Source organism: Vombatus ursinus, unplaced genomic scaffold (genome assembly GCF_900497805.2).
Source record: "Vombatus ursinus unplaced genomic scaffold, bare-nosed wombat genome assembly UNPS02007284.1, whole genome shotgun sequence".
Lineage (NCBI taxonomy): Eukaryota > Metazoa > Chordata > Mammalia > Diprotodontia > Vombatidae > Vombatus > Vombatus ursinus.
The window spans coordinates 10,970,339-10,993,839 of NW_020947062.1; the positions used below are offsets into that span (position 1 = coordinate 10,970,339).

Sequence of the window (23,501 nt, forward strand, 5' to 3'; positions counted from 1 at the left end):
GTGTTTTCTTTTGCAACATGGCTAATATGGAAATATGTTTTGCATGACCTCACATATGTAATCACAATCAAATTATTTGCCTTCTCAAGGAAGGGGGAAGAAGGAAGAGAGTTTGGAAATCAAAATTTTTAATAAATTATTATTAAATTTTTTACATGTAATTGGAAAATGTTTAATGAAAAAAATAAAAATAATTTAAAAAAAGAAATAGTACCAAAATAAGTATTTGTAGCTTTTCTATGGGCTTAAGGAGTCTTAAGGAGGATCTTAGGAGAGCTGTCTATCCTGAGCAGGTTTACTTTCTAAACAGGCACATTCTTCTCCCCTCTGCATTCCTCCTTGTTTCTGTTCTTATTTTCGAAGACATCTTTGTTCTCTTCTGCTCTGAACTCTCCGGCATCCTAATATCCTTTCTGATGCCTCCTATGTGGTGTTTCCTTTGAGGATTGCTAAATTTCCCTCATAAAAATCTTTTTCCCTGTGAGGCTTTCTAGAAAAAGAATCATTTAAGATGACAGCATTTAGAGTTGTAGAGGTCTTTAGAGATCACTTAATCTAATATCTCCCTTCATTTTATAAGTGAGGAAAGTGAGTCCCAGACGGGGTATTATAGAATCCCCAAGCTGTGGTTTATTTGTTGGAATAGAATCTCTAGCTTCACTTTAAGTTTTTATTTTCTGTCAGCTTTGAGGTTTGAAGGCTACCTCAAGCAGTTTTGAAGGAAAATCCTTATGGGAAAGATATTGGAAGAAGCCCAGAATTTTAAACCAAAACATTTTCATTCCACATAAAACAAGACACTTTCTTATTCTAAATAATATCTTTTTAAATTGGCAAGTAATTTCTTGAAGAGCAAAATAAAGACAGATTAGCCTTCTCAAAAGTGCTGGTTTTTATATAATTATAACAAAAAAAAAAGTAAGGATCTGTATCTAAATAACAGCAAAATAAAACAGAGGTACCAGGTCACTCTTGCTGTTTTTTATGAGCATGTACTGGATTGCTTTCAGAATTTGCTAGGAATAAAAACTCAGATAAACAGTGTTTTCCCTCACACTAACCCTATGAGATAAGTAGTGCAGATTCATTCCTATTTTACAGAGAAGGAAATTGAGCTTCAGAGAGGCTGATTTGCCCAGAGAAGTCACAGCAAGTAAATGCCAAAGCCAGTATTCCAGCCCAAGATTTCAGACTCTCCTCTATACTACATCACTACTTGCTTTGTCACAATCTGGTCCTTTCTCTGAACGTTATACAACATGTACCTTTATTTTCACTTTCTTTTTTTATCGTATGCATTGGATTAAGTGTCACTTACATTTGTAACAATTCTAGTATATTTTCTGTTCTAACACTGAGTCAAGATTGTGCAGTTTTCATTTTGCCACCCTTGTGTCTCCTGAGAGATAGTTTACTGTAATCTTTGTACCTCAGCAGAAGTGATCTAATCAGATAGTGGCTGTGGTTCTAGTTTCAGTCTTTCAGTTAATCTAGTTCAACCTCTACATAATATTTTGACAAATTGTCTACTTTTCTCCTTACAACACTTGATCCAGTTTTCAAAGCATTATAATTGTAAAAGGTGCTGTTTCCAAGGCTTCTTCCAAGGGCTACTTGAATAAACTTGCTGTTTGGATGATTCTCATTATTGTTAATTTCCTCACTTCCTGCTTTGTAGTCTTTTTCCAGCTTAGAATGAATGGTTTGAATCACTGGAAATCCCAGGACATACCAGATTACCAGAATAGCTAGCCACACATCACATGGCTTATTATATTTTCTTAGAGAAAGGTGGCAAAAATATTTTTTTTACTTTGTGAATAGACTTTTAATTTAATTAAAATATTACTAGCTATGACAGGACAAAGGTCTGAAGATTACAGATGAAAACTAAAGTTTAATGTATTAGTTTGATAAATATGAAAGTCTTGCCTTTCTTGGTAATTATTCAAGGATACTGTATAGCTCTGATTTTTTATATCTTTAGAGAAATCTGAATGAATGCTGATGCCAAGCTTGTTCATTCCAGATGTGGCTCTAAAAATTCTAATTTGAAGTAGTAGGATTGTTATTATTAGTGAAGCTATATAGTCATCATTTCCAAAAAATAAATGGAAGACAACACATATAGAATTCAAAGTCTTATTGCCCTAGAGTGTCCATCAGTTTTTCATTGTACAGTTCTCAGATCAGAATTTCATGGATGACTTCATCCTTGATTTGGAAAATCAATCAAAAAGCATTTATTAAGCACCTACTATGTGTGTGCTAGGTACTATGCTAGGTCTTGTGGACGCAAATACAAATAAAATAAAATAAAACAATCTCTACTCTCAAAGAACTTACACTCTTATCAGGGAAAACCATATGTACATCCAGAAGTATATGCAGAATAAATACAAGGTCATGGGAGGGAGGGCACTAGCCCTTAGAGAAATCAGGAAAAGCCTCTTGTAGAAGGCAGTACTTGAGCTGCATCTTCTAGGAGGTGAGGGATTCTCTGAAGTAAAAGTGAGGCAGGAAGTCCATTGTAGGTATGGGGAATGACCAGTACAAAGACTTGGAGATGGGCAGATGGAGTACTTGCCACATGGGAGAAATAGAGATAAGAACAGTTTGGCTGAACTGTAGAGTTCAGGAAGGGGAGTAATATAGATTAAGACTGGAAAGACAGGTTGAGGCCAGCTTGTGAAAGGCTTTTAAAGCCAGACATCTAGGTTGTTACAGGTATAAATTCTAAATATAGCAGAGTATTAAGTGCCTCCAAAAACTAAACGTCCTTCCAGGAAATTGTATAAAGTTGCAAGAGTAACATAGACTCTTAACAATATGTTATTTGCAAAGAAGTTAAGTTTTATGAAAGTTATTATACAAAAAAAGCTAATCTTTTCTTAAATCTCATTCTAAAATACAAGGCTCACTGGTTTAAAAAGATAAAAAGTCAAATGGAAATATAGGATGCTCATATCATGTTGTCATAGAATTTAGAATTGGGAGGAACTTTAAAGAAGCAGTGTATTTGATGTACAACTTTTTCTCTTTTAGAAAACGAGACCTTGAGTGGGAATTGTGAGCCATGATCTCTGGATACACGTGTTTCCAGTTTTCACTTTAGAATAGACTGTACTTCTTAGGCTATATCAACTATGTGCACACTTTACTTCCATAAAACTGAAAACAGTGAATTATTCTAAATAAGACTGCTATAGGAACAGTAGGATCCTCATTTAGTTCTAAAAGTCTGATTGTGGAAGTAAGAGAAGTCCCCAAACTGAATATTTCCGCCAACCTGAACTGTTTTTTTGGTCCTCTCCAAGTATCTTGTACATTATAGCAAAAATTCAGTGTGTTGTATGATGTTACTAGGGTATAAAGGAATGACAAGCCTGCCACTTCTTTTTGATGGACGTGAGAAAAAAGCGGTATTACTTGTTGCTGGCAGCTCAAAGATAGATGAATTCCAAATTTTTTTTATAATTAAAAATAGAACTTTGCTATGCTATTTGGTACATTCTTTTACTGACAGAATTGAGGCCATTCACCATGAGTTGCTTCTTCTCCCATTCTTTTCACCTCAGAACCTCTTCACAGCATCCTCTGTTCCTTCCTTCTTTCCCACAGTCTCTGATAATGAGGTGACCCTTCTCCTTTCCAAGGCCGGTCCTTCTACACGTGCCCTTGGCCCGCATCCTCCTGCCTTGTACAACAAACTGCCCTCTCTAATCTTCAACTTTCCCTAGTTACTGCTTCCTTTCCTACTGCCTTTGAACGTGTCCAAGTCTCCTCCATCCTTAAAAACTTTCACTAGACTCTTACCATCCCCTCAAAAGCTGTTGTTCATCTATACCTTTTTTCCCTTTTTCAGAAAAACTTAAAAAGCTTTGTATTCACTGCTTCCATTTCCTCTCCTATCACTCATCCCTTAACTCTTTACAATCTGACTTCCCACCTCATTGCTCAACTGAAATTGTTCTCTCTGAAGTTACCAATGCTCTCTTAATTACCAAAGCTGATGGTTTTTTTTTAATCTTCTTCCTTCATTGAACTCTCCATATTTGACACTGTTGACCACTGTCTCCTTCTGAATGCTATCTCTTCCTGAGCTTTTAATTCTGGCCATTCCTTTTCAGTTTCCTTTTCTTGGGTCATAATCAGTATCATGCACTCTAACCATAAGTTTTTTCCACGGTTTTTCTTTTTCTATACATTTTTCTTGTATATATATTTTTTTTCTTTTGAGTATATGTGTGACCTCATCAGCTCCTGTGAGTTTGGTTTCATTATCAGAACTTTGCAGATCACTCATAGATCTATATATCTAGCCTCAGGCCCAAATTACCAAATGCCTTTTGGACATTTCAAACTAGACGTCTTGAAAACATCTTCCTTAGCATGACCAAAACATTTCATTATCTTTCCCTTTTAAAATCCACCCCCTTTAAAAAAAAAACTTCCCTATTTCTGTCAAAGGTACTACTAATCTTCTAGCCTCAATTTTGTAACATCGGCATGATCCCAGCTACTCGTTCTCTCTCACCCAAATTTCCAATCAGTTGCCAAAACTTGTTTCTACTTCACAATCCCATCTGACCCCTTCTCTCTACTCACATAACCACCATCTTAGTTTAGATCCTCATCACCTCTTGTCTAGACTATGGTTTTTCCTTGCCTAGATTACTATTCTAATTTCTCTCCTTGCTCCAAGTCTCTCCCCAATCAAATTCATCTTCCACATAGCTGCTAAAGTGATTTTCCTTAAGCACAGATCTAACCGTGTCAATCCCCTACTTCTTATGCCCCAGAGGTTCTATATTACCTCCAGGATCAAATATAAACCTCCATTTAACTTTTAAAGCCCTTCACAACCAATCTTTCCAGCCTCATTTTATATTGCTTCCCCTCCTAGACACTGGCTGTCTCTGTGTTCCTCACACTCTGTTCCACACTGTCTCCGGTCTCAGTGTCTTTGCACTGACCATCCCCTATCCCTGGAATGCACTTGTCTCCTCACCTCTGCCTCAGAGAATCTCTTTATTCCTTTAAGATGCAGTGTAGGCACCATTTTTTGCATGAAACTTTTCCAGATCCCCTCTACGGCTTTGCCCTCCTTTTCTAGGTACCTTAAATTTAACTACCTTTTATTTATTTGTATTTACTCTCTACATATTGTTGTCTTTGTCTCCCTTGAAGGAAGAGAATGAGCTTCTTCAATAGTCAGTCATTGAACATTTATTAAGCACCTTCTACGTGCCAGGCAATGTGCTGAGCACTGAAGATACATTTGCAAGTAAAAACAGACAGTCTCTGACCTTGAGGAGCTTATGTTAGATTAATGAAAGAATACAGCATAGAAATGGAAGCTGGAATAGGGGGGGAGCAGAAGAGATCTGATGCAGGGGGATGATGGAGAACTTCAGAGAAGTCCAGAAGCAGTGTAGCTGGTGGGAAAGGAGGGCCTTCTTGAGAGATGGTGTTATTTTGTGCCTCATCTTTGTATCCATAGCACCCAGCACAGTGTCTGATATAGAACTGGTACTTAATAAATGCTGATTGATTGGTTGATTCTCCTATGAAGATTAGGACCCTCAGGAGAGGTGAGGTTAGGGCTTCCTCACTAGGAAAGATCATTTAAATTGTTAATGCCAAAGGGCACCATCCCTGTGAATGCAACAAAGATTACATCTTTTACGAATGAAAATTAACACTGGAGATTGTGGACTTACTGGTATAATGAGAAATTATTTAGTATAACCTAAATTCTTTTTGGTATAATGAGAAATCATATTTTGCCCATGAGAAATTATATATTTGTAATTCTGGATAAAAATGTTAGTTTGTTTTTTTTTTAAATAGACAGAAATGCCAGATTTAGCTATTTGCCTTGGCTTAGTGAATGGTATTTGTACATGAAAATCACTCCTATACTATATTGTGTGAAAAGAAAAGTATTGAGGAAAGGCATCACCTCCAGCTCATGCCATTTTATGCATAAGAGAGCAGCATGCCATAAGAGAGCAACATGACAGAGTGCTGGGCACAGAGTGAAGGGGATCCTCCGTCTTCTAATCCGTCACCTGCTGTGTGACGCTGGGCAAGTTGCTTAACTTCTCTGTGCTTTGGACAGTTCCTTAGAATTTATCTACCAATTCATAGATGCTGTGTGATTGATTATCTGAGAAAATGACACTGATAAAATCACAGATCCTTCCACTGTTTTTGTATAACTATTATCCTAGTGACTTTAGAGAACTGTTTGCTATAGTTGTTCTTGTGGACCAGTTTTAAGCAGAAACAATCAATAAAAGAGCAACATGCAAAGAAAAGTTTTTTGTAATTTAAATATAAGAAAAATAGGTAATGCTCTCCACATGGTGACAGCCAGCTCCCTTACATAAGACTCTTGGTATTTTAGATTTTTTTCTGATGAATTTCATATTATCATTTTCAGAAATACATATTATATATTATAAATTCCTATTACACAGGTCCAAAATAGCTCACCTTCTGCTTCTGTAGGGAAAGATCTCCCAAGAGCCTATCCCAAACAACTAGTACAATAATAGTTATTTTTCTAGCCAAAAAGGATTGTAATAATCTTAATGTCATGTTATTATACATACCCTTTCTCTGAGCAGCCTGGGAATACTTGGAATCCATTTTTATTTTCCCTGTTCTAGTAGGATTGATCATGCTTTGTTAGGCTTTTTGAATTCCATTGGCACCATTTAATTTTTGAGTGGTTTAATGTTGCCTCCCCAATTCACTTCAGCAAGAATCAACTCTTACAGGAATTATGACAATATTAGGAACTGTAACAGTTTCTTATATGCTATGATCTAGCCAAACTGTAGCATATGATCTATTACTGTCTTTGTCTCAGTACATTTGTTGGACTGGAATTTACCAAGTAGATCTACAGGACCCCTCACTACGTTATTCAGAATGACAGCTCCCTTTCAGTGTTAGAGACGAATTCCCTCCTTCCTGTGGTCTTGAGAAGGACAAAAATTCATTTTCACATCATTATATATCACTGAGAGACAATGCATGGAATAGTGGGTAGAAAGTTGGCCTTGGAGTCAAGAAGACCTGGGACCAATCAAGCCGCACCTTTGACACACACTGGCTATGTGACCCTGGGAATATCACATAACCTCTCATTGCCCTAGCAAATTCTTTACAGCTTTTAAGTTAGAGATCAGCTGCTGGTCTGAATTAATAGACAGAGTAATGAAATAATAGGTCCATGGGGCAGCTAGGTGGCACAGTGGATAGAGCACTGGCCCTGGATTCAGGAGGACCTGAGTTCAGATCCAGCCTCAGACACATAACACTAGCTGTGTGACCCTTGGCAAGTCACTTAACCCCATTGCCTAGCCAAAAAAAAAAAAAGAAAAGAAAAAGAAATATAGGTCCAAACTCCCCATCCCCTTTTGATTATTTGTTATTGTTTGATAGTATATAGTCATGCGTTGGTGAATTAATTGTAGAATTTTCTTCCCAGGTTTCTTTGTTACAGAATGAAAGTGTAGAAAAAAACAAGAGTATACAAAGTTTACACAATCAGATATGTAGCTTTGAAATAGAAATTGAAAGACAAAAAGAAATGCTCCGGAATAATGAATCCAAAATACTTCATTTACAGGTAAGCATTATTAAAACTCTACTAGGTTAAGTTAAGGCAAATGTTGCATGTTGTATTTTTTGCTTTAGGACTTTTCCAGTGTGATAATAAAATTAAAACTAATTTTTATTTTATTTTTAACAAGAACAGTATTTTGTATAATCTTATGTAGTTTAATCTGATGTATTTATAAGTGTTATTTCCTGCATGGTAATTAGAAATAAATGTTAAACAGTTAAAATACATGGTTTAATTAGCGTTCCTTTTACACAGTCAAACTAAATTCTTATAGTTTTTCTCTTTCCATTTCATTAGTTCCCGAAGAGCACCAGTTAAGTTTTCCATGCTGCTATGTACATTAATAATCATTACACACATACTCATTGATGCACACGTAAAGACTATGGGCATACCTGGAATTTCCCAATCTCTGAGGCATCCTGTGCCCCAAAGCCATTGCGTGAAATGGAAACTCCCTCTGTTCTCCTCCTTGAGTCCTCTTCACCTAGGAATTTACTGAGCACTGTACCTAGCTGTTCCTAGGCCCACGTGTCTTTTGAGTTAGTGCAAACTGGACTGCAAGGGAGGCTGTGAATGTCCATTAATTTCATGAAATAGAGTGGTGATATGCTTTCCATTTCAATAGTTTTACAGCATGATTTGAAGTAAAAGAGTCAAGAGGAAATATGGTTAGTGATTAGCACAGCCATGGGAACTGGGAGTTTGAGTTTCAGTGCCTAATTTTACCGTCGCCTTTCTTGGTCAAACCCCTGAACTTTGCTGCCTTTGTTTTGTTGTTTGTATAATGGAAGTACGAAGGAGCCCTATGGAAATTAAACTCAATTCCATTTAACAAATAGTTATCAAATAGCCGCTTTGTACAAAATATTATGCTAGGTGCTGGAGATACAGAAATGAGACCAGACATAGTCATTGCCTTCAGAAAACTTGCAAATTGTGGATTATGGGAGGTAGAGGTAGGAATGAGATAACTATGCCAATTCAATTCAACAAGCATTGATTTAGCATCTACTGTGTACAAAGCACAATGCTAGATGCTGCGTGAACAGTGCACGCACAAAAAACAACAGCCTCTGCCCTCAAGGAGTTTATATTCTTCTGATAAGGGGAGGAATACAACATGTATGTGTGAATATCTGTGATTTCCCTCCAGAAACTCCTTGAGAAGGCACTGCACTGACCTATGAAGATCAACAACTGTTTTACAACTTACAGTCTCAGGGAATTTCCTTAGAACCACTGAGAGATTAAGTAATTTGCCCAGCATTGTTAAGTTATTTGTCTCCCCTTAGAATGTCAGAGGCAAGACTTGGCACCATGTTTTCCTAACTCTGAGGCTGGCTGTCCCCGTCACATCCCTGTGCCTGTCACAATCTATGTAGAGAGATGTAAATAGGAGGGAATATGAGGAGGGTATAAAGCACATTTGGTAATTCAGGACATCCTGTTGCTCATTCCTTACTCCCCATGTTTGCTTCTAGCTCTCTGAATCCCTCATTTCCTCCAAAGTTCAGCTCAGGTGCTGCCTCTTCCTAGAGGCCTTTCCTGATTCCCTCCCTTATTAGTGCTCCTCCCTTCCCCATCCCACAACCTCACAAAAGTATTGATCAGTTGTTTTGTATAGATTTTCTATTGACTTCTCTACCTACATGTTGTTTCCTCCAGGACATAAGGTATTTAAGGGCAAGAATTCATACTTGTCTTTGTATCCCCAGCACAAAGCATGGCACCCAGAGCATAGCAGGCACCTGTTAAGTTTTCATTGAATTTCTGTTCTTCAAGTTATCTATCCAACAAATAGCCACTTCTCCAATACATGTGTTTTGTTTCATAAACACATCATCGTAAGGTCATAAAAGTAGGTCTAGAAGTGACCTTCGAAATCTTCTAGTTAAAGCCCCTTATTTTGCAGACATAGAAACTGAGGTCCCACAAGTATTAAGTATATGGCTACAGTCTGAAAGATACTTATTGGTGTGTTTTGAAGACCATAGATATTTAGCCTATAGATTGAAGTTATTATTGGTATACTCCCCTGCTGAATATTGTATGGATACAAGTATAGATCATGTGTTTCCTTAAATGTGAAACATTTAGTAGTCTAAGCAGTGCAAATTCATCATAGTTTTTGTAAGTGCTCATCCTCCCATTTTGTATATTGTACTAGGAAGGACATTAGTCCTGAAATTAGCCTTCCTGAAATGTGTAGCCTATAACTACCTCAGGAAAGAGAAAATTCTATATATTATTAGAAAGCTTATTTCAATTACAGGCATGAAGTAATATTTATTGCAGCTAAAATCTCTATGGCTCTTAAAGGTTTACAAAGTGCTTCCTTCCCTCATTAGGAGTAGGTAATTAAGGCATTATGGCCATTTTACAGATGAGGAAAATGAAACTGAGAGAAGTCAAGGTCGTATGATCAGAATTTAATCACTTCACCACATCTAAAAATCACTGGAGAAAAGATCCTGGGGTTAGGGGATTCACAGGAGCACAAATTCATGTGCTGTTGAGTTGGATTAAAATTAATTTTAGGTATATTCTATGCAAGTGTGTATATGTGTGTGTGTGTGTGTGTGTATCTCAGACTCATAAAGAAGCCTTGAATTCATTTTAAGCTATGCCTTCTTCTACCTTACTCTACTCAAAATGTATCTTATTTATATGTAGCTTTCGTGTGAAAGTATCAGTAATTAGAACATTGAGATGTGTCAACCAGTTAGATAAAAAAATAATTCATGATATTGATTATTTGACACCACTTGGGAAATAAATGTTTAAATAAAGATGAATTTGTATAGGGTGTAACAGATTGTTTATAAATTCACTTCTTCACACCCATGTAACAAAAATTCAACTTGAGATATGCTGTAGTAGATGCCTTGCCTTCAGGAATAAAATCATGTTTGTGACTTATATGTAGAAAGCATTAATTACCACCTTCCACTCAAATTATTTCATGTATACAGGTTAAAAGGCCCATTTAAAAATAAACATTTTTTCTCCTTTGCTGTGCCTGGAAACTACTTTAAAGTCTACTGTTCTTAAGTGGTTTCCAGATGCAGCTTGGGCCTTTTCATCATCTTTGAGTTGCATAAAGTTCAGATTATGACACTTTAAAACTCACTTGTTCCATTCATGAACCAAGTGTGAAATAGAGGTGGTAGTTTGTATTACTAGTGTCTACATTGAACAAAATTGACTTACATGTTTATATCCTGTTCCATGTTACACAGATCTATTTCATGTAATCTTGCTTGGAAGTACACTCAAATCTCATTTGTCCAGATTCCTCTAATTGAACATTTGTGATATCTCATTGTGATATCATAGAGGGTAATGATAAAAAACAATTATCCCTCAGATTTGTATATACTTGGCAGTTTTCAAAGCCCTTGCCATAAATCGTCTTATTTTATTTAGTCCTCTCAACAATTTGATAAGGGAGACAGGCCAGGGTTATATTCCTCATACTACAGATAAGAAAACTGAAACCTAAAGTAAAGTGACTTCCACAAATTCATGTGCCCAATATGTGGCAGAGCAAAGACCAAGTCTTCTGTCTTTTGTTCAGTGTTCTGTCTTATAAATTAGATATAAATAGATTTAATGCAGAACTCAAATGCTTGAATAAATTTTATTGACTAAGCTTATTATGAACTCTGATTTCTACTAGCTTACCTGATTTTATTTCAATTAACTAATCAATCAACAAACATTAATTAAGTGTCTACTATAGCTGGGCATTGTACTAGGTGTGGAGGATACAAAGACAAAAGACAGTCCCTTGCCTCATTACAACCTACTGGGGGAATACAATATTCTTATTAGTATTCTTTTGTACTCTAGTTTATAGTGTTGTAGTACTTCAAAGTAATCAGATTCTTTTTAAAAACAGATTCTTCTCTACCTCCAATAGAACTCCTTCTCTCCGTGTGGAAAAAAATCAAGTTCACACACACACAGGCACACACTCCTATATTTGAGTCTTTGTTGTGCATTGTACTTGTTTGAAAATAAAATAATCATATCCACATAAGAAATTTTATTCTTTTGAGAAATCATTGTTATATTTTTTAAATATGCAAGTAACTACTCTTTCTTGGAAAGAAGAAAAAGAGGAAGACATTTGTAGACCAGGTAACTAAGTAAAAAACGTATTCTTTTTGTAGTTTCCTTTTAATTATTAACAACATGCTGTAGGTACTGAAACTTAAATGTTTAAAAATAAGTTTCTAAAAGGAGAAGTAGAGATCGTGGGGACCAGCAGGGTTATCCCCTTAGATACAGTGGATGTTGGACAGCCCCTTGGAGGTAATTTATCACTCTCAAAATGTGACTTAAATCTAAATTACCTTGGCTTGTCTTGATCTTTCAAACATGCAAATTTTTTTAAAAACGTAAAATCCCTTTAGGTTTCTGAAAATGGTCACAAACTGCTACATGACACTGTTGGAGCAGACAAGAATCTAGACAAATCTGGCAGTAAAACTACTTTTGTCACCCAAATGAGTATATGATTCCTGTTGTTATTTTATTATTGTTCACATGAAATCTACCACGGATTCTGTAGATGAAATTTCTACCAAATCAATTAAATTAAGATGCTATGGACCTTGGACAAATTATTTTACCTTTTTGCCCCACAGTTTCCTCCTCTAAATGTGAGGGGTCAGACTATATAATATTCAAAACTCTTTCCAGTGCCAACATTGTGTGTGGTATCTGAAATGAGCCCTGAGCTGAGGGTCAAGATTGAGAATGTGAAAGAAATACATGCAATTTTATATATGTATTAAATAGCCAAATAAAAATATGAAATATCCAAAACAGGAAAATGATAACTTAAATAAACCAATATCAGAAAAAGAAACTAAACAGGCTATTAATGAACTGGCAGCCAGGTGACTCAGTGGATAGAGCAAGGAACTTGGAGTTAGGAAGACCTGAGTTTGAATCATGTCCTTGACATATTCTAGCTGTGTGACCCTGAGCAAGTCACTTAACCTCTCTCAGCCTCAGCTTCCTTATCTATAAAATGGCAATAATAGCACCCACCCCACACGGTTGTTGCCACATGAGTTATATGTTTACTTACATATCACTTTGCAAACCTTAAAAGCTATTTAAATAATGCTAGAAATAGTAACTGTATCAATACTTTAATACTTAAGTGGATCTGTGATCTCATCCAAATTACAACCCATCCTCTTCCTGTGTAACTTTTGTCCATGTCTTTCCATAAATTCTTCCTGTGAGGTCCACCCAATGTACTTCCTCTGGATCTTTTCATACTGGGTAGATAGCAGTGGAGTACAAGGGCAGTTTGTATGTTCTTTGCTCGTTGTCTGACTGTGGCCTACCTTCTTTTCCCATTACATATTTCTCTGATGATATCTTGTATGCCACTTCTTGTGTAGAACTCTTCACTGGTATTGTTTTGTAGCCTCCAGGCACCTCTCCATTGTCCTTTGTATGACTCTTAGCTCTAATTCTTCCAAAATGGGCATTCCCTGACTTTTAGCCGAACAGCATCACCAGAAGAATATTGAGGTCAAAGGCCAGAAGTTGCTTTCCTCTCCAATTAATTTCTAAGTACAGTTTATTGTCTAGGAAGATGTGGGTATGGATGGACCAGTTCTGTGGGTTGTCCACGCAGCCACTTATTGTGGGGAGCCCCACTTCCTTTTGACTCTCTTTGGTGATGGCAAATACCCTTAACAAGCATATGAATCTCATTTTATGCCTTACTTGATATTGATAATCAGAGAGTCATCAGGAAAATTTTCTCTGTTGAACAACATAGTTCAAGGAATTCTATATGATGTTGATACTAGCAAAGGAAATACCTTATTGCCAGAGAGACTTGAAGGTCACATTTTACTCAGAAAAGTTGTGTGTGTGTGTATGCATATACATATACAGTGGAATCTTATATTTTCTAGAACTTTCAAAAAATTATGTGACTATAAAGATGTAGTCTGTTGGAAAATGTTCACAAAAGCTTTATTGTTCCCTTCTTGCTCTCATCAAGGATGCCCTTGATACATGTGTATAGAATTATCTTGGTTATCAACTCTGGTTTGGTTGTGAAGAGGTCTCTGCCCTCATCTTTCAGACTCTGAATGTTAAATACAGTTGTGATTTTCAGTGGAAAAGAAATCTCAGGAAAGCAGTACCCCTCCATTTTTTGTATGGCATAGAAATTAGGGATTGAAGCCCCTGTAGTAGATTTCAGAAAACTTAGGTTATTTTTACATGCATTTCTGATCATCATTGACTTTACTAATGTAGTTATATTCCTTTTTTGTTCTTCTGTTTCATGTTTAATGAATTTTCAAACATTTCTAATTGGTTTTGCTTTTTCATCCTCTTTGTGTTGAAAAGCGAGTGATTGATAGTCAGGCTGAGAAGCTGAAAGAACTGGATAAAGAGATACGTCCCTTCCGACAAAACTGGGAGGAGGCCGACAGCATGAAAAGCAGTGTGGAATCCCTCCAGAATAGAGTCACAGAACTGGAAAGTGTGGATAAAACTGCAGGACAAGCAGCACGAAATACAGGTGAGGAAGGAGGGGCAGGAAAAATGGAGAAAGTTTCACCATCTCCTTGAGATAAAAGACAGCTGGAATCCCTGCATCTCTGGAATCCCTGAATGTATTGTCTCCAAGGGAAAATTGTCCCATTGGTTGTTCAGTTATCACATGGAAAGGCAGATATGTGAAAGCCATTTGCATGTGGCAGATAATATTAGTGCCTTATATACCACATTTAGTTTTCATGTTATGGAAAAAGCCCTGGTGTGACAGGGGTGACAGAGAACAAGAGTACATGCATGTTACGAGTACAGGGCACATATCTAGGATCCCAGATGGGTCATGGCTTCCAGGTAATTTATCATCTTTACATGAATTCAGCAGCACCTCTATCTACAGATAAAATGATAGCTTTAGAGCTAGAAGAAAGATCATTTAGTCCAACTCCCTCATTTTACAGACTGAGGCTTGAAAAGGTTAAATGATTTGCCCCTGGTCACACAGGTCTGAGTCCAAATTCAAAGCTCTTTCCCTGTACTATGGTGCCTTTCAATGTCCAATAGGCAGTTGATAACCAAGAGTTGAGACCTTGGGGGAAAGGTCGAGAATGGAGATATTTATCCCCATAGAATTAATATTTTTGGCTTTGGAAGAGAATTTAGTTAGTATTGATCAAAGTTCAACATCCATCCCCACGTAGGTATCATTCCTTTCAGAATCTGCTGGTTGGTTTCATGAGTTGCTGTGGCCAAAAAGTGTATCCTCTGGTAGCTAACCTTCTCCATATTTAACTATGCTAGTGCTAGGCCTGTCCTCAAAGCCTTCCCAGTTTAGTGGTGAGAATAATGCTATTATTATTGTCATTATCTTGATGGTATTATTATTTTATTATTGTTATTAATGTGATAGAACCCAGCTAGAGAACTGAAGAGTGGGATATGATAGAACTTTATAGGCAGTACTTAGACTTAGGTTTGTTTTGGAGATCTATGCACAGTCATATGATGATCACAGAGTGACTTTAGCTGCAGTAGGAAGATTTTGTAAAGAAGCACAAAAGTAATAAAAAAAGAAAGTTAGAATATTACAAATATAATGGGAACTGGACAAGGGATTTGGTGATGGGTATGGAGAAGAATGTGTAGTTATGAACCACATGGAATGAAATGGCTGTTCTTGTCAGTTGACTCAATGCTGTAGAGTGAAAAGACAGAGCTGTTAGAGAGTACTACCATTAGTTAAAGTGTTTGGAGGGCAGGTATGGTGGGAAAATTATTATGGAAGCTATACATATTTCCGCTTACCCACCCCTCACTTCATCACCACCAGATTTCACAATACTGGTCTGTCTTAGATAAAGATTATTTTATTTCAAGTAGCAGCTAGTGTGTATTGGTGTGAGGTATGTTAATCTTGCTATGCTGATATTTCAAAGTAGTTGAATGCTTCTATTTCTTTCCCTTTCTCTCTTCTAGGCTTGCTTGAGACACAGTTAAGCAGACATGACCAGATGCTAAGTGTTCATGATATTCGACTGGCTGACATGGACCTCCGATTCCAAGTCCTAGAAACTGCCAGCTACAATGGGGTGTTAATCTGGAAAATTCGAGATTATAAACGAAGGAAGCAAGAAGCTGTCATGGGCAAGACCTTGTCTCTGTACAGCCAGCCTTTCTATACTGGCTACTTCGGCTATAAGATGTGTGCTAGGGTTTACCTGAATGGGGATGGGATGGGAAAAGGAACTCACTTGTCTTTGTTCTTTGTCATAATGCGTGGAGAATATGATGCTTTGCTTCCTTGGCCCTTTAAGCAAAAAGTGACTCTCATGCTAATGGATCAGGGATCTTCTCGACGTCATTTAGGAGATGCTTTCAAACCTGACCCAAACAGCAGTAGTTTCAAGAAACCTACCGGAGAGATGAACATTGCATCTGGTTGCCCTGTCTTTGTGGCCCAAACTGTTCTAGAAAATGGGACGTATATTAAAGATGATACTATTTTTATTAAAGTCATAGTGGATACATCGGATCTGCCAGACCCCTGACAAGTGAATGGGGAAATGGATTTAAGCAACAGGTAACCCCACTGAGGGGTTTTGAACCAGTCTGTCTTCAATGAGGTCCTAAGCTCAGAAGAGGACCTTGTGGAACAGAAGGAAGAGTTTGAAGGCATATTGCATAGGGTCCAATGGTGAAGTAGTAACACATTAAGAAATCATACCTTGGTATATTTTCTAATAGAACTAGCATCCAGCTCTGAAGAATTATTTATCCTTCGTTGGGATAAATATTACTATCAGAGGGTTTTAATTTTTATTTTTGAAGATCTAGTTAATTGAGGTAGAAAGACATATATGCTAAGCAAAAAAACAAACAAACAAAACAGATACGATTTTTCTTCCTTAAACTAGAACACCAAAAAATTCACATGTGGGGATAGCTGGATATGTCAGCATGTTAAGTAAAAGAAGAAATGATGAAATCATAATGCAGTTCTGATATATTCATTCAAAAAAAAAAAAGCAAAGTGCAATCTTGTTTCAAATACAATATATTGTCTATTTTTAAGGCCTCACCTGGTCTCTGTTTTAATAATTTGTTTGTCAGAAGACCCTGAAGTACTCAGTCTCTAAAATTCAGAATCATTTTTTGATTTAAAGTTTTATTGATAATTATTAACACAAACATCTTATTTTAAAATGTTGATAGACTGATATTTCTTGGAAGAAAATGTAAAATTTCAAACACTGGTTATCACTTGTGATAGGAAAGAAAATACTCAATCTGTTGTTATTTCTCGTTAGAAATGTAAACCTACAATATATGTCGTAGTTAATGACACTACTTCAAAATTATTAAGAAAGAAAAATTGCTCATGGATGCCGTGCATCATTCTCAGATTTATAATTGTTTTCACCCTAAAATAGGGCATTTGTTGAACTCTGAAGTTCTAAACAAAAATCCTGTAGGTTTTTAAAGCTCTGCCCCATGTGTTCAAATGATCTCTCTATCGCTGATGACACAAATATTCAATCTCCAAGATGCTTGGTGTTCTGGGGGGTGGGAAAGGTGATTCATGCAGAAAGTGGTCACTTTAGATACGTTTATTCATTCTGTCACAATTGCTGCATTTTGTTAAAGATCTCAGAAAGCGAAGCCTTTACATTGAGATGGTGGCATAATGTACATGTGCCTTAGATGTGACATGCTGCTTCTATACCATAGATTTGTACTCAGTTAAATTAGAGAAAAATGATAGCTTAACCGGACTTTTCTGTTGTCATCTGTGGACTTTATCCATGTGAGGGCCCCTAAATGATTTCCTATACATGCTGACAAGAAGCCAAACTATCCTTTTGGCCTCTGGAGTTTCCATTGCTTGATTGTTGTGGATTCCAAATTTTCAGGCCCCAGCAGTTTTCCCACACTGCTCCTGTGGAGCCTGGACTTAGGGCTTTGATCCCATCCCCAAGGCTAATGTGGAGTAGAAAATTGTATCCTCTTCCATGCCCCTGCATGGTAGAGGAAAGCACAGATGCCTAAACGGACTCATCTGGGCTTTATCAAAATGTAAATTGCATCTCCCCTTAGGGATGACTTGTTGAGGCAGACTCATGAACCTCCCTATCATCCATCTCTTTTCTAGAGAAATGCTGAATAGGCTTCTATTGGCACAGCCTAAGCTTTCCCAGAAGGCTTTTTCTCAAACCCTGTTTACCTTCTTCTCTTAATGGTCTGACTGTGATTAGGAGTCTGATGACCTATCTCCTGTCTTTTACCTTTTACTATGCACCATGTTCTATGGGTGCTTCTTAACATCGATGGGTGCTAAACCTTGACGGGTGCTTCTTAGGCAAAACCAATGTGTATGAACTACCGCATCTGTGCCACGTTCAAGAGAATTTGCACCCCCACTATTGGCCAGTTGGGTGGTGCTCCTCAGACTGCCTGCCTCTTGGGCTATTTCTATAATCTGTAGCATGGGGACAGTTGGATTCATGCCTCTGTAGTTCACCTTGTCTCTGGTGCTATTGTCTGTCATGGGTGTGCCTTCACATACAGTGCCTGCAGGAAGGACTTTCCACTTACAAACAGTAATTCAACACATACCATAAGTATTCAGTGCATACCATAAGTGGTCTTCATTGGTTTTCCAAGCACCTGTTCCAGTACAACCTATTGTTTGAGTAGCACAAACACTCCATTTATTGTTTCTTGACTTCCTCTTCCTTTTATTCATCACCAGGATATTCCTTTTGGGGGTGGGGTGGGGGACACAAGTTAGTGCCATCGCCATCACGTAAGACCTATTTTGATTCATGTGTTTCTATCACTACTCATTGAGGAAGGACTTCCTGCAGAAGATCTGACAGCTGCAGTATTTTACAGGCTGCCCACCTAAAACCACTGTTACCTCGAAGGTATCCCCTGGGTGTGCCCTGGGTCTTGTTCAGGTGTGTGTTCTCCTAAGAGGCTTTTGGATACAGGCAGCCTGGCAGTTCTCATAATGGGCCTCAGGTCTCTTTACTGAGGCCATGGTCACTGATAGGGACTGCTCCCAAGGACTTTTTTTTTTTCCCAACACAGAAAACCACATATGATTGTCTGAAATTTTAAAAGAAATTCAAAAACATTTGTGGCCTTGCAAAGAAATCCCCTCCCTAGATTGAATCCTGGTTTGTGCTGGGGATTACCTCGAAGCATTACATGGAAGCATCCATTCCCTTTATGGTAGGACTTCTCCAAATAGACTTCCCAGACTAAAACTATTGGTTGAATAAGGTAGAAATTTTTTCCCTTGGCTTTCCAACATATGAAGCCCATAGTATTTAATTTCAGTAAAACTGTGAAATCTCATCTAGAGCAAGGAGGTGCTGTTATGTCTTATAGTCTTTCAGTAATTAGGTTAGTATTTATTGGAACTATTTTTTTCAGTATACCTTTTGGATGTTCTCTCTCTCAACTACACCAAACTTGTCAGAAAGCTTTTGAGTCTCTTACATACTCTATAGTATTTTCAGTTTTGCCACCAATAGTTGGCATAACTAGAATCTCTTCAAAAATATTATTTTTCTGTTTGTACTAGTGTTTCTAAATAGCCAGATGCTGTTCATTCCTATGAGGCAATGTTCTGCACTAGTGTAGTGGGAGAACTAAATCCCCCAACATTTTCAAAAGTCCTCAGGCTAGTAGGAGTTGAATGTTTCTATGTGTTAGATGCTCTGTGTGCGTGTGCACCTTCTTTACTATTACAGAGTGACAAATTTCCAACATAACAAAACTGCTCCAGTAATTAAAAACAAAGTTAAATATTTGTGCATGAATTAATCTACTTAATTTCTCTGATAAATTTCGTAATGGAAATAAGAACTTTTTTCCTGCCTCAATAACAGCTTTTGCAGTTTCTCCCTCCCATCTCTCTCTCTCTCTCTCTCTCTCTCTCTCTCTCTCTCTATATATATATATATATACGCACACATATATGTATGTATATGTGTGTGTGTGTGTGTGTGTATATATATATATGTACACATCCTCTCTCTCTCGATATAACTATGTTTATTCATGCAGTTGACAGTTATGAGGCAAGGAGCATCTGTATATTGGAACCATGCTGGAAAATCACTCACTGTGGATGATTTCACATGACCTATCCCTCATTTGATAGGAATTGTAGTGTTATCAACCATCATTAAATCCTGTCATTGCTGGCATGGCTTTTCATACTTAGTGGACTGGGACTTTTGTATGTATTGTTGGCCCACTCTTCCATACCAGCAGGTCTTGTTACCTAATTTGTGTGTGTAACAGAGAAACAGAAAATGTATCTAATATGTAGTGATGCAATTGCAATGCCTACTATTCACCTGTAATTTGTGAAGATTTACAACCCAATGAAGATCCAAACCAGTAGAACTTTTGCCTGGGATGTGACTGAAAAGTCTTTCAAACAAGACATGGAAGAGCTTTGTATCCTTCAGGATTTAAAGTGTTGAATAATATGAATGTTGGGGTGTCATTTAGTCATCAGCTGGGAAGTCGTACTGTCAATGGCCATAGTTTGAGACATCTTGTAAAGCTAAAAACCAGCTTCTGGGCTGGATACAATGAGATCACATTAGTCCTTTTTCATTTAAAAAAAAATTCCCATGTTCATGTATATGACTGATAGAGACTAAAATAAATTCATGTAAATTAAATAATTGGGTTAAAGGTGTCCAATAAGAAAGTGACAGTGCGCTCCCAGTTGTTGAGATTCAATGGCACTCTTATAGTTTTAATGCCTTGATAAATGTTAACTATGCAAGCAAAGTAGGCCAAGAAGAGGTCTTCTGTTTTAATGGCTAATGTTCATAACCTCAATCTAGTTAGTAGTCCATCCCCAGGATAGATGCCCTGTGATTGATTCTTCTTCAGAAACATGGAGTATAGAAATCTGAGACTATGAAAAACACCTCTCTGAGGCCCGTGTCGCCATATACCAAATCAACCAGATAAACAGTAAGTCAGTCAAACAGATAAGTTATGTAGGAACTATTTTTGATCGTCATGTATAGTGGAGTGGAGATAATGCTGGACCAGAAGTGAAAAGACCTGGATCTGCCTCTTGCTGGCTGTGAGACTGGCAAATCTCTTCCTCTGTCTATACTGTGGTTTCCTCATCTATCAAGTGAGGAATGCTGGATGACCTCTGTGGTCTCTTCTAGCTCTAACATTCTGTGATTTTACTGAGCTGATTTGGGTGTTTTTGTCATTAACACCACTACCAAACTGACCAGTTTTTTAACTAAATTGGCCAAATCATCTGATGATTTCGACATTGTGCAAACACAAGCCAAATGAATATCTTTGGAGAGATACGGGCATCTCATAATGATGTCAAGGAAACCATTAGGCAGTACCTACTTTTGGCTTTTCACTGTCCATATAGGAAAACCTAGGAAGGGAAAAAGCACTGATCTGCCTTGTTTCTAATCTCTAAGGCTTCTCCCCAGTCTGAGTCACAGAGTGGTGGCCAGTTATTGGGGTTACCACTCATAGAGCTCAGTGAAGGGGGAAAAAGCTGTAAGAGCTATAAACCACACACTGAGACTTTGGTCCACTTCTTCTTCCTGAAAGAGTACTGAAGACAGCCAACCTAACTGCATTGAGACATGTTCAAAACAGTGAGACTGACAACTATATTCTTTAACAGGCAAGATGTACATATGAGAGGAGCCCTTGCTTCTAGCCCCCATTTTTTAACATATTAGGAAGTGAAACCGAATAGTGAACCACAAGGAATACGGTGCATGATTCCTCCTGGTTGTGGTTCCTGACTTATCCTGAGGTAGAATTTCCTGGCAGAGTGATTCAGCCACACAGGTGGCTCATTAAATTAGTGAAAACAAGAATTAAGAGCATTTTCAATTCTGACGCTGGGGCTTTTAAATTTAACTCTTGCCTGTTTAAAATACGTCTCATTGCTTGGATAACATCTGTACTTCAAAGGACCTGTGATTTCATCAGTGTGGGTGCTCCTACTACCAAGGCAGATCAGAACCCTTCCAGCTAGCAATGCTGTTTCATGAGTTGCTCTGGCTGGGGAGAAAAAAAACACAACAATTCCTCCCCACCTGGTAGTCAATCTTCTGATGATGAAGCTCTCTGAACTTAACCAGTCTGGTCTTCAAATGACAGACACACAGTCTCATACTGACAGTCTGTTCTCTAGGCCTTCCAGTTTGGTATTTCCTACCAGAGTTTGGCACTTGGCATAACTTTTGAGAACTCAGAGTGACCTCCATGTCACAATAAGGCACCAGATGGGGCTCTAATGGAGGGAGGTGAAACATTAAAATGTTGAAAAGGGCTGAACTATAGCTGTAAAACAATATTTTTTTAACATGTAGTCCAGATCTTTTAGTCCTTAGATTATCAGGAGGAGGAAAATTCAGGGAACTCACTTAAAACGTGTAGCAGTTATGAAATGAATGTGGGATCTGTTCTCCAAATCTCTTATTTCTTGACCCATGATTGTAGTTTTTGTCTTCCATTTCAAAAGCTGTAATATCTTGCATGCAGTTTTCTCCAGAGTAGGGTTAATTTGTTAGGGTTTAAGTCAGGTGAATTTCAGTTGAGAGTTTGATCTTTGGAAATACTGAATATGTTGGCTATCTCACTTTTGTTGGTTATGACGGCAGCATTCATCTCTAGTAATTTATTAAGCACCTCTGCTGTGCAAGACACTGTGCTAGATGTTAGGGATACAAAGATGGATGTAACGTAAATGTTCCCAAGGAGTTTATGGTCTAATGGGGAAGAAAGGCAAGTCCACAAATAACTTATGCTAGGAAGAGTCAGATGTGTGCAAAGAAAAGTTCTAAGCACAGAGAAATTTGAGATGGAGAGTTCCCTTTAGGAAAGAAGGATGTCCAGGAATGCTTCTTGGAGGAAATAGTATTTCTGGGGATTTGTCTTTTTCTTAGGCTATAAGCTCATATGGGATTAGGGCTCTGTCCTGGTCATTGTTGTGTGTCTCATGACTCCTTAGTACAGTGCCTTGCACACAGAGCACTGAATAAATATTTATTGAATTTTAAAAAGGTCTTTGTCATACATTATTACACCACCAGATTTTTAAAGGATTTTTTAAATGTCATAAGTGAAGAAAAATAGAAGCATCAGAACAATAATAAATTGAGGCTCTTATTAAGATCAGTAAAGGCCAGCAAGAATTTCTAGGTAACTCTTCTCCTTCGTTGAATGTGATATGACTTGAATTTCAGTACAGGATTGAAAAGGCAGATTCTCCAACTATGACCTGCACCCTTGGCAGAGAGTTGCTCAATCTGGTTTGGGAGAACAACAGAATGGGTTCAAATGTCCATAACTGCTGAGGTACCATGCAGCTCATTTTATCTCCTTCATTGCTGCTATATTTTGAGTATATTGTTTTCACTGTCTTGGTGAAAAAAAAAAGAGAGAGGTTAAACTTCAGAATTTCTTTAATTGTGGCATCAGACTCCAAGAATTAGCAGTGGTTGATATCAGATCTTGTTGATTGATTGATCTTATTCCCCTTGGACAAGTAGGATAACCTTTAACAACAAATGAAGTGACTTTTAATTGGAAAACATAAAAATGGACATTATTTCCAAGGACTTCTGTAAGAAATATCTGTGGAAGAACATCAGTGATAAAAAACCATATGTAAATCGATGTAAAAAATTGTGTAATATTTTTGGAATTGCATTGACTTCACCAATGGTACACTTGTTGTGTTCAGTTCTATTATCCAAAAACAAAGACCAAAGAAGGCCAATCTCATTTGACT

The 23,501-nt window shown here is 37.5% G+C and overlaps 1 protein-coding gene across 6 annotated transcripts in view; it reads left to right on the forward strand.

The window, feature by feature from the left end:
• Window positions 1-19,629, forward strand: part of TRAF3 (TNF receptor associated factor 3) — a 155,047-nt gene extending 135,418 nt beyond the window's left edge. For all 6 annotated transcript variants that reach the window (XM_027849310.1, XM_027849313.1, XM_027849311.1 and 3 more), the window contains 3 exons: window positions 7,505-7,645; window positions 14,036-14,210; window positions 15,659-19,629. In XM_027849310.1, the coding sequence (XP_027705111.1) occupies window positions 7,505-7,645; window positions 14,036-14,210; window positions 15,659-16,230 (888 nt within the window). In that variant the 3' untranslated portion in view covers window positions 16,231-19,629. The remainder of the gene's footprint in view (window positions 1-7,504; window positions 7,646-14,035; window positions 14,211-15,658) is intronic.
• The last annotated feature ends 3,872 nt before the right edge of the window (window positions 19,630-23,501 follow it).